Below are 12,195 nucleotides of genomic sequence, written 5' to 3' on the forward strand. Positions count from 1 at the left end.
GCGATAAATTTATGTTTAGAGTCGACCTTATTTATTTAAAAGCGTTATTACAGTACATTTGGATTAGTCTATGTTATTACTCCTTTTAAGGTTATCAACCTCACTTCTCCTCAACGCTGCTGATGCTGCCTTCATGGCATGCGAAAACCATGTAATGTATAAAACGTATTTGGACAAGCTAAAGAGGTCGCTGAATGATGCGCAATGGTTTCGTTGTTAATTCATTTTAAGTTACTAAAAATATCATATAGAATCACGTTTGACGACCATCTCGTAATAATTACTTAAACACCAGAAGTAAAATTGCTATATCCGACGACCCATAAAGGCAACATGAGGTCTCCGTGCTGCACAGTTGACTCCTCCTCGCCTTGGGGTCATATTAACTGAAATGCCTGCGAGAAAGCGGGAGGACGGTTCGAGTACCAGCTGCCCATTACAGGTCCTTTACTCCTGAACTTTTTTACTGGACCAGTAAACTTGTTTTTCTTTTTTCTGCAATCATGAATCCGCCCTGTGGGAGATGCAATAAACCAGTTTACCCAACAGAAAAAATAAACTGCCTTGATAAGGTAAGGTGAAACAAGTTTAAGCCCATCCACTGACTTTAATGTAATTTACTCTACTGTATGCAAAGATTTATCAGTTGAATATGAAGACTAACTTATACTGTCAATTTTATTATAGATATTTTGAATTTATATTAGTTTTGTCCACTTGCAAAAGTTCTTTTTTATTCTACAGTTTTAAAAATATTTTTATGCAGTCATATCTCATGTGATGCTTTAACTAGGTGCATATTTTGTACAGTCACAACCAAGACAGAAAACATGCAAAATGCAAGTCCAGATAATAACCCCGTTACACATAAAAATCAACTCGAAATCTCCAAATGTTAAAAAAGGGATATCTTACATAATCAATAATAATCTGTGTATCTGTGGTTTCTCAAATAGATGTACTCTGATCATTTTAGTGGAATCAGATGAATATTATTTATAATCAAGATAATCTAATCACTTTAAGGACTTAACCGAAGCAAAGTGACCTGAGTTACAGAGATGTTATCAATTCCTGATTTCTTTTGGGAAGAATGGCTTCCTGCAGGACATTTCTTTTAATAATGTAAAAAAGATATTTATGGGAAAATTTATATGCATATGCATAGTGCATAGGTTTAAAAATGCACCTAATTTTACAGCATTTTTTCTCATACAGTCATTTTCCACTGGAACCATTTCTTATTGGCAATCTTATAGTGAAGCGATGGGAGAAATAGAAACAGATTAGTAGGACAGCTGTGGCCTTATGTAGAGGAGTCAAGGGATTTCCCCGCTCAGCGAGAGAAAGAGAGAGAAAAAAGTTTTATTTTTTCAAATGAAAAACCATTAAATTCAATCAGCCAGTAAGAGTGAACAAGATTTCCACAGTGTTCTGTCAAAAAAGGTTAATACAGATCTAAATTTGCGTCGATGGAAATGCATTTTCTTCTAAGTGCTAAACCTATCTCTTCTCTTTTTTCCTAGTATTGGCACAAAGGTTGTTTCAGCTGTGAGGTCTGCAAGATGGCCTTGAGCATGACGAACTACAAAGGCTTTGAGAAGAAACCTTACTGCACTATGTGAGTGTTCACAGCGTGCACCACCATGATGACTAAAACAAACACTTAAAATAGCTGGATAGCATCTGATTCTTTGTTAAGCGCTTGCAGTATATTTGTAAGAAACAAAACCGTATATAAAATATAAAAGATGTGGTTACCTTCCCTCTGAAGCCTCAGCATTAGCATTTCAGACGTAGACGTGGTGGTTTTTTTGTTTGTTTGCTTGCTTTTTTTTGAGCCAGCCTTATTTGGATGAAAGAGTCAAGCGCTAAGTTATGAGGAAACGCTAGCAAGCTTCATTCATGCACTGTACAGATGATTCACGCAGACACTGTGTGTGCTAACTAGTGCCAAGTAATTGACTAATAAATTATAGAATTTCATTCATTAAATTTGAAGCACAGATTTCTTGGACAGGCTGTACTTTGCAGCATGCCATATTATTAGTCAGATATTAGTCAGTTTGCATTAACACACAATGTCCAGAAGTACAGTTCAGTAATGCCAATTACTGGAGGTGAGCCCTACAGTATCGGCTATGGGCTAGGTGTTGGCACACCTGTCAGTCAAAGGGCTCAACTACTTTGGGCCTCAACAAAATCCAAATGAGTGATTTCTTGAAAAGAAAAATCCACTGTACAGTAATCACAAAAGGCAAATATTGTAAGTTTATTGCTGAATTTGGACATTTTAACATGGGAGTCACTTTTGGAGCCAGCCTAAAATGGCCCTTAGAAGCACTACAGTTTTTGGCATTTCACTTTTTCAGCTCCTTTATGTTACTGCTTGTTATTAAGTAACATTAGCGTCAATCAAAATCAATTCATTACACAACTATAGCCACAAAATTCTAATACGTAGCATCATAGGAATTATTTACTACGGCCTTTTTTCTATTATCTGTGCAAGGTGATTCAACAGGTTTGGTTGTTTTATCATTAACAAATCTGCCACATGAGCAGAAGTTAACTTCTGAAGCGGTTGAGCAGGAGAAGCTGCAGGCAGCATGTGGAAGTGATGGAAAAGAGAAGTGTGAGCAGACAGATTGAATCATGTGATTCCAGTCATTCCTAAGGATTGACGTGAGATTAGAAATTTGCTGTCCAATTGTTATTAAACAGCAACCCGGGTTCATCTGTTGTGCTTGTTACGTAATCCACAAATGATTTGCAGAATGAACAAATTAATCAGTTTATTCAATTCAGTCTGACAACAGTTTACTTCTCCTGAAAATCAAATATAGCTAAAAACAAAGCAGCCAAGCATAAAGCCATTGAACATCCATAGGAGCTAAAATGTATGGAAAAACTCTATCAGCCAATCATATTGTTGCGCTGGATTTCATAGAAGATTGCTGTTGTGTTGTAGGACCTTGGTTAACACAAATCAATCTAGTGATGGCCTTGCTGCTTAACTGGATAGATGGGCGGATGAATGCATGATGTGAATCTTCATTTATGTAATTTCTTCCCTTCTGGGTTTTTTTTTCAGGCATTACCCCAAAACCTCCTTCACCATAGTGACCGACACCCCCGAGAATCTGCGTCTCAAACAACAGAGCATGCTTAATAGTCAGGTGAGACTTTAGCAGTTCAGGCCTATCTCTGCTATCATTTCCATCTCGGTTTTGACCGGCAGAGAAAGAAGATACTTTTTGTAAGCTCACTGCAGCAACATCGCTGGGTGTTACAATATCTGTCAGTCCTGATTGCCTCTTTTCTGTCATCACAGTGTTGGTGCTGGTGCGAGAAATAACAGTTCTGCTTTGGTGTCTTTGATAACCAGATATGCCAGGGAACTGAATTTTACATTGTGAAAGCTGCACATTTTAACAGAAGTTGCTTTGGCTCATGTTTTATTAAAATTAGCCCTGAATTTTCCGCCATGGCCCTCACACCGCCACTGGGAACAGTGATTCCAACTTTGGTGGCAGCAATTGTTTGGAGCTGTGCTGATGTCAGCTTTTTTGGCACCAGCATCAGTCTTTTTAAAGGTGGAAATAAGTGGAGCTTTTTCTAGGTTAAGCACTGGCAACAGCAACCCATTGGTGGAAAAGTTCTATATATATCTCCTTTACTGAGCTCGGTATCAGAGCAGGAGATCAGGACGCAGATCTTGGCTCTGCTCTCATGACAATTGGATTCCTTTGATTAAATCAAAGGTACCCTTTGATGAGTTACTTAAATAAGGACATGGTAGCTTCATTTTGAGACTCTACTTTTACAACATGAGCCAATCTGACATTCGTGAAGTTCAAATGCGTTTTGTCAGGAACTCTTATAAGTGATCAGAGGTTTGAGAGCATTTTTAAAAATACTCTCAGATTCGGTCTCCTTTTAGCCTCTGATGTGGTACCGGCCTCCTTTTCCCTGCCATCCCTGTTCTTAAGCTCTAAACTAATCACACTGTTCATGCCAACCTGTTCTAACCTGATCAAAGAGATAAATCCTGCAAGTCACGCAAAATTAAAGAGATTCCTTCACCGATTAAACTTTAAGGATCATCTTGCCACTCAGTATTTTGAGGTGAAGCTTCTCTTCCCTTTTAAAAGGACAAAAAAAGTCAGGCTATCCACTCACGAGAGACCCGTGCAGACCTGTATTTGTATTTGAATATCGAAATTTGCAGGGAATAGTTCAATTTAGTTAACTGAACACTGCATAACCTTTTACCAGTTCACATTTCCTGTTTATCAGCGAATGGTTTCTATAGCAAAGTATTCATGCACACTTGCACATTTGTTTTGGAATTTCAAGTGCTTTAAAAGAAACTGCATAAGCTGATGAATGGTCTTTTTTCAGTTCTTAAGAAAAATGAGTGGTACTACTGCGTTGCCAAGAATCTGCATTGCCAAGAAAAATCATCCAAGTGAAAAATGTGAATTTTGTGAATTATTCAACACATAAATTGTTTCAGAAAAGAGAGGACACAGTTTTAAATGTAACTTTTTCAATGCAGTGAACAATGCAAAGGTCTTATAATGGCTGAAAAAATCTTAAAGGTATGCGCTTTAAAGTCTAAAAATACATGAAACCGTTTAATATTTTTGTAGCTTCATTGATGTCATCTATAAATGCATCAAACAGTATTGACTTTCAGTACTGCTCTTCTGTTTCCTTTGTCACCGCCTTGCTATTTTCAAGTGTTTCTGTGTCAACATGTGGTAATAAATCAAAACCATGCATGGTAAATATTAGCACAATTGTTTGATGAGAGGCACTGTGACCTACATCTGCCCAGTTCACTGAGGTTTGTGGGCATTCATTTATGCACAGCTCTTTTAAGGTCCCCGTCACAACAATTCACCTGGGTTGAAGTGTAACCTTGACTGGGTCATTCCCTTCTTTTGTAGATTTGCTGCTGTGCTTGCAATCATTGTCCTATTGCACGACCAAATGTTGACTAAGCTTTAGCTGTCAGGCACATGGCCTCACTTCTGACTCTAGAATACTCTGGTATACAAAGTTCATGGTCGACTCAGTGACTGCCCAGGTCCTGTGGTTGCAAAACCTCATGATGTGTGAGGTATATGTGGTGCTTCTTTGGTTTGCTGTTCTTTATGGCTCCACTTTGTTCTCCTCTGTCGAAAGCACATTGTTACAAAAGTGTTGCAGTGCGTTCAGATGCAGCTTTGCAAACCTAAACCATACTGCCAAGTAGGGCTGAGTGATAAGAGGAAATGTAACTGTTGGGAGGGGGGGATTAATGATGCATTGGCAGCGTGTGGGAGAAAAAACTCTGAATTACATGCAGACAGCTTAATATTGCCACGGCAATTTATACTGGATGGTTATGATAAAGCCATTTTTACCATCGTACATAGGAAAATTCACGATACATAAAATTTATTCGTTATATTGTCTACTGCCATGTAGAGGCTTTCTCTAACCAACTCTTCCAAACAAGCAAAAGAAAATTTCACCTTTTTTCTAATTTTGCTGTTATGAATTTTATTATTTAACATTTTTACTGAGGTGTGTAGGGTCTGATATATAAGTCTTGTTTTTTTTTGTTTTGTTTTTTAAATTTCTCTGAGCACAGTCTAACTTGGGGGGAATTTGCTGGAAAATCCACCCCCGGGAAGATTGTGGCGTTGTGGTACCACACACCTTAATTCTGCAGAGCAGCAAAGTGCTGAAACTTTTTGACGATCAGTTAATTAAGTGTATTTGATTAGCAGCACTTGGCTGCAACTTACACTCTTAATTCATATGGACACAGTAAGGCTGTACTGAGTTTTTCTGGTTTTCTTTTTTTGCAAAGGATTGAGTCCTATAAAAGAAATGTGACCGTCTTTTATTTTTTATTCCACTAGATTCCTTTTAAGCTGTCTCTTTGAACAGTTAGTCTCTAAATAAACAAGCACCTGATGAACCAAGACAAACACACCAAGAGCGGCTGTATTTTTGGTTAACAATTAAATCTGTCGTTTCATTTCAACACGGCTGTTATAACAGCCTGATCAAATTTACACCACCACCCCTCCCGTTCTGCGCTTTACTCATCAAACCAGCCCAGTTCATTGTTTATAACCATAAAAGTCTCTGCAGTCAAGCTCTCTTACCGAGGAGGCATATTCCTCATAGCAACATCATGACTCACTTATGTTTGCATGTCTGCGTGAGTTCGTGGGGATCTCAGATTTACTTTCAAATACACATGCAGGCATGGAATAAGTTTGCAAGTGTTTCCCTGAGGTTTTAAGCTTCAAAAATTCTTGCCAAAAGGCCATTTAAAGCCCTGCATGAATCAGTTTTTGTATATTTTTTATTCAAATGCAGTAAAAATGTTTAACATGGTCATTTTAACAAGTATAACCCTTTAGAATTGAGAATTCAAGCCAAAGCATGTTCCTAAGCCCCTTTGTCTAAGTTAAAAACATTAAAATGAACAATAAAGACTGACGAATGAAAATTTACAGGCGCTCTATAAGGAGGAGTTTGAAAAGAACAAGGGGAAAGGTTTCAGCGCCGTGGCTGACACTCCAGAGATGCAGAGAGTGAAGAAGACACAGGACCAGATCAGTAACGTATGCTCGGTCCACCTTAAAGACCGGCAAGAATCGAATTCTCCAATAACATCTCCATTTATCCATTACTTCTCCAATTATAACAAATGATCTTCCTTCCTTTTTTCCCTCCTTCTTTAAAACATTATTGAAGTTTGTGATGCGGCTTTGCTATCTGCATGTCTGCATGTCTGCATGTGCTTCCATACCATCTTGTTCTTTACATGCAAGTCTTTGTTAATCATCCTTTGTTGGCTTTGATTCAGTGCTGCATTCAGGTTGTGCTAAATTTGAGATGAAATTAAAAATAATAATAATCCTAGGAAGTTACAATTGCAGGTGTGCCTTGCAAAATAATAAAAGCATAGATGAAATGTTCTATAGAGATATCTGTTTAGTTTACAAGCTTCACTAAAATGTAAACGTTTGCAAAAAGTCATAGATTTTCCACTTCAGGCTGCAAAGAACTATGCAAATATCCCTTAGAGAACTATTTTAAGAACTATTTTCTTTTAGCGTGCATGGTAGACGGGCTGCAGGATTGGATTTTTTGTCACTGTAATAACAGATTGTTGTAACAGTAAAACAATGCACAATGAAACTGAATGCAGCTTCATTTTAAAACTCGACTTCCGTGTTTTTAGCTGATGTCAAAGATGAAACGATGCATGCATTCGATATGTAACAAAGCTAACTGTTTCCTTCCACTTGTGTCATTGAACTTGTTTAATGTTTAAAGAAATATTGAATCATTGTTGGGAATATGACCACTCACTTTCTTGGTCAGAGGCAGATAAAAAGATTGACAACACTCTCATGTCTGTATGCTAATAATGAACCACCAGCCAGTTGGCTTAGTTTAACCATTAGGCCTCTTGATATCAATAACATTACCCCCTAAGAGCTGCAGATTTGTTTTTACACTGTTTTCACAGAGAAAGTGTTCACTAGTGAACCTTATACATGCTTCAAGAGGAATTTCGGGGACAGTCCCACGTTAATGGCTGTTAGCGACTTCATATTAACCGCTTTAAACTGTCCTCATGAAACAAAACTTTAAATCTAGTCAATGACAGCTCGAAGTCTGTAAGGCCAAAAGGAAAAATATAGACCTCCATGGTTAAACCTTATAGCGATAAGGAAAGTCAGTACACACAGATGTTATTGTACCTGGGCTACAATGCAACCAAGATTGATGCAAAGGAGAGGAAGCGCAGCATTACTACATATTTTTTAGTCATAGTAATTTCAAGTGGTATCGCCATCCTTTCAAAAAAAAAAAAGGCATGCGGTTGGATTTTAATAACAGATAAAACTCAGTCCTGATACACAAAGAGAGTGGAGTCAATTTTTTTAAATACATTTCTACCAATCAAGCAGGTTTTTCTTTAAACTTCAAGTTATTCTTCTAAAATAACTCTGAAATTTGCAGGCCCTTTACAAGGAGGAGTTTGAGAAGAGCAAGGGGAAAGGTTTCAGTGTGGTGGTCGACACTCCAGAGATGCAGAGAGTGAAGAAGACACAGGACCAGATCAGTAACGTAAGTGCAGTCATGTTGTCAGACTCCTTCAATACCCTTCTAATAGAACTTTTGTATCTTCAGTTTACTCTTTACTTGCAAAAATGAGGGAAAACTGCTGGATGCTTGGCCTTGACTGTCAAACATCTGGTATGCATCTCACTATGGCAACATTTTTCAGTTCCAGAAGCATGTCATAGACAGATGCAAGCAAGTCTGCAGATGTTAAACAAGGCATTTTAGTTTTCTAAGAAGAAAACGAGAAAGTCCAGATCAGGATTGTAGATTTGCTGACGGCTTCAGCATACAAAGCAGAGAACGTGTTGCTGCAGAGAGCAGCAAAAGATGTCAAGAGTACAACCCTGCAGAGACACACAGGCACATTTCAGGCATTTCTCTCCATCCACTGAGGAACAGCTGCCCTATATGGTCAAAGTCTCTCAGCTGTGGACACAAAGGGAACTGCTATCCACACACACATACACACAAACTTTCTCTTCTTCTCTCATGGGAGCACTAGTTGTAGAAAGGAATCACGGGTGATAAGCTGTGTGTCAAAGGGGCAATATCTTATTTTTTCCACTGGTATTCGTATCAGTCTTTTTCTCCTTTCTCCACCCTCACTTCCCACTTTAAAAACAATCCCTTTCCTCCAGTTTTATTCCCACAAATTCCTGTTTCTGTTTACTCCTCTCGAGGTTTCTTGAGGTCACAGGAGGCTGCTCCTTCTCTTCCTTAAGCAACATCCAGTTTCCTCTAAGTAGCCTACTAGACCCAGAGTTGTTTTTATTCTTGGGGGACATACTGTATGTTGCACAAGCAACATACCAAACTAACAACAAAATAAGTTCAGCACATATCTAGTTCAAGAATCTTTGAGTTGCTTTGTGTCACTGAATACCCCATCACCAGTGGTTTCTGTTGGAAAACACTGAAAAAAACAGTATTTAAAAATAAGTTGCTTTCAGGCAGTTAGACCAAAAAAGGCAAATACAATTTACTGCATATAAAAGATCAGCCAGCGATGTCACTAGGCCATTAGTGGAATTCTGTTTTAAAGCCTCAACTTGAATATTTTTGGCATAGCCATGTTGGGTTTTTTTTTTTTTAATCAGTGAGGGGTACATCTCCATGACATATGGCAGTGATCTGTCATCAGTATTAGTCTGAATGGCAACATAATTGACAGCATAAACACATTGTTTTATTAAATAATATGTTAAATTAGCAATTGAGGCTATAAACTTATTAGACAAGTGTCACAACTTGGCTCATAAGGCCATGACAAAAAGGTCGACACACCGCTTGCCAATATAAACATTATTTATTAAACCAAGTTAAACAACTGAAATAGAAACTATTGACGTTTGCAAATCTATGGCCTCAGTGATGTAGGTTGTAGATATGTAAGGAGATGTAAGCAAGTGTATGTACGTGTGCAATGTATGTGTGCAAAAACAAGTGCTATGCAGGGCGTGATGGTGACAAGGAGCAGGAGGGAAAAAGAGAGTGCCAGCTCTAGATTTATAGTCTGGGAACAGCTGGCACTGACAAACCCTCCTCTGCCCACCAGCGACGTCAAAGCAAATGAGAAAACCCAAAAAAGTTGATTCTGTTCATCTAAAACGTTTCTCCCACTGAAAACGCTACGTCCAGATGAACAGAATCAACTTTTTTGGGACTTCCTTAACTAGGTGATTGAGCATGCATCAAGACAAATGTGAAGAGTTGAAAACAAGAGTCAGGGGTCGTCACACGTCTTTACTAACCACAAAGATAAACTGAAGTGTAAGACTACATTTGCAACTTCCTTTTGCAACCAGTGGAGAGAAACATAATTTTTGCTAAGTGTAAGACGCACCAAAAGAAGCTTCTAGGACATGCTGTTAGGACAGGTAACTGCGCAGCAAGTTTGATAATGCCATTAAAAAAGCTTCAAAAGGCACAAACGTGGCAAAGCGGTCCAGGTCAGAGGACCCTAACTATAACCCTAACCCTGTTATTGGAAGTGAAGCCTTGAAGACAGCTTTCGGCTACAAGCCTGTGTCAGCACACCTGCACATCAAAGTGATTCCCTGTAATATCCAAATGAATTAATTAAAAAATAGTTTCCTGTTTATTTAATGAAGGAAAAAACAGTTCTCTGTATTGGGCTATAAACATGGTATCTAATGATATAAAGTTCAGCATTTTTAACATGGGAGTCTGTGGGGGCTTTTTGAGCCACCCTCAAGTGAAACTAAACAAATGTGACAGCGGTTGACCTTCAAAAATGAGCAAGTGGGCTGCAACTACTGAAAATAGACAAATAAAAGCGGACACTAAATAGATGTGGGTCTTTCTCTCTCTGCGTCTGTGGCTGCGATATCCACTCGTCATCTCTCAGCACCTCCTAAAATGGTGAGCTGCTTCTCACAGTGGGAGGGTTTGCTGAGGCTGAACCGTCAAATGTGAAAGCTCAGCGCCCCCGTGTGGATTTAACATGTGTGCATGTGTGTGCAGATAAAGTACCATGAAGACTTTGAGAAGAGCAAGATTCGAAGTGACGCGCCTCCTCCGGAAAATAGGCAAGGTGAGATGGATCCTTACACAGGGACTTTATAACAATTTTTCCTTTAAATATGTGAATCAAGTCTGTGTTTGTGTTTAGACTATGAGGACCAGCCTTCCAACCCTGTCAGTCACTTCAGTCAGTCTGCTGGACAAATGCGTACTGCTGCTGTAGCACCACACAGTGGAGGGGTAAGGACAATACATAAGCAAACGTATGCCCAAAAGTATGTGGACACATACATTACACCTGTGTGCATGCTCTCTTTTAAGATGAGCCTCATTCTGTAGGTACATCAGTCATCTGGAGAGATTCCTCCAGAGGTTGATTCTGCAGGGATTCACTATGAATGTTGATTGATAAGGCCTGGCTTCCAGTTCAACCAAATCTATTGTATTCCAGAATAGAAAACCAGGTTTTTATGGACGTGACTGTGTAGACTGGGCGATATATTTACCAAAAAACCCGCAAGAAGAAACACAAGCTGTTGCCACAAAATTATGTTTTCTATACACGTCATTTCAAGTGCACTCCCACATTTTAATAGTAAAGAAAGGTGTCTACACACTTTGGCCCATACAGCATACCCTGTATTTGTGTGAAATGCTTTTCTAGCTTTTTTAATTTTCTCTTGTCTCCTGCAGCGATAACACAGATCCCGGATACTATCACTTCATGAAACACAGCTGTAGTTTTTAAGCTTTCATCATAGGTGTGAATGCTCACAGTTTTAGACTTTAGATTTAATTAACTATAAGCACAGCAAGCTCTAGTGAATTGTTAAAACTTCTTGCCATGTATTACATTTGCTTCTGTTTATTTTTCCTGTAGGGAAATTAAATTCAAATGTATCCTGGCAGACTGTGTGCTCTTTATGTTGTTATCTGCTATATCAGTGTGTCTGCATGTCTGACTGGTTCTGTTCATTCATCTCTTCTCTGTGTGTGTTTCCACTCATTCAGAAGCGCTACCAGGCCATGTACAGCTACATGGCAGCTGAAGCGGATGAGGTTTCTCTGCAGGAAGGTGATCTGATCTTAGATGTGGAGCCGATAGACGAGGGATGGGTGTTCGGCTTTAACCAGCGCACTGGGCAGCGGGGCATGCTTCCTGCTAACTATGTACGACCTGTGTGAAACAAACAGTTCTGCCCAGCAGATATTAAGAGATCCACCTCCTGCCCTGTGGATCTGCTGCCTGCACCTGCAATCAGGCTTTGAAATCACCTTTTTGCAAATGAAATATTGCATTTAAAAAGCATCCCTGCCTGGTTCTGCTTTGCATTTTTTCCATAAATGTAATTTTCAAATCGTATGTTGGGGCTCTGCTTATAGTTTCTTTGACTTCCATGAAGAATAAATATTGATAATAAAGCTTTTATGTTTGTAATAAGGTCAAAGGAGAAAGGAGGAAAGGAAACAAATTCACAATAAAACCCATTCATCTTCAGATTTACTAATTATTTATATATTTTTTTTTGGGGGGGGGGGTAACATTTACTATCACAGAGCCCA

The 12,195-nt window shown here is 38.8% G+C and overlaps 1 protein-coding gene across 3 annotated transcripts; it reads left to right on the plus strand.

Moving 5' to 3' along the window:
- Window positions 1-376: 376 nt before the first annotated feature.
- LOC116324072 (LIM and SH3 domain protein 1-like) lies at window positions 377-12,130 on the plus strand. 3 transcript variants are annotated; one of them, XM_031744613.2, is made up of 8 exons: window positions 377-572; window positions 1,527-1,621; window positions 3,095-3,179; window positions 6,525-6,632; window positions 8,044-8,151; window positions 10,633-10,702; window positions 10,781-10,872; window positions 11,644-12,130. In XM_031744613.2, the coding sequence occupies exons 1-8, from the start codon at window positions 504-506 to the stop codon at window positions 11,815-11,817; spliced, it is 801 nt and encodes a 266-aa protein (XP_031600473.1). In that variant the 5' UTR covers window positions 377-503; the 3' UTR covers window positions 11,818-12,130. The 3 variants fall into 3 exon arrangements, with proteins under 3 accessions (XP_031600473.1, XP_031600489.1, XP_031600481.1); XM_031744629.2 differs by lacking the exon at window positions 6,525-6,632; XM_031744621.2 differs by lacking the exon at window positions 8,044-8,151 and having other exon boundaries at window positions 378-572.
- Window positions 12,131-12,195: the final 65 nt, after the last annotated feature.

This window comes from Oreochromis aureus, linkage group 8 (genome assembly GCF_013358895.1).
Source record: "Oreochromis aureus strain Israel breed Guangdong linkage group 8, ZZ_aureus, whole genome shotgun sequence".
NCBI classification, from domain to species: Eukaryota; Metazoa; Chordata; class Actinopteri; order Cichliformes; family Cichlidae; genus Oreochromis; species Oreochromis aureus.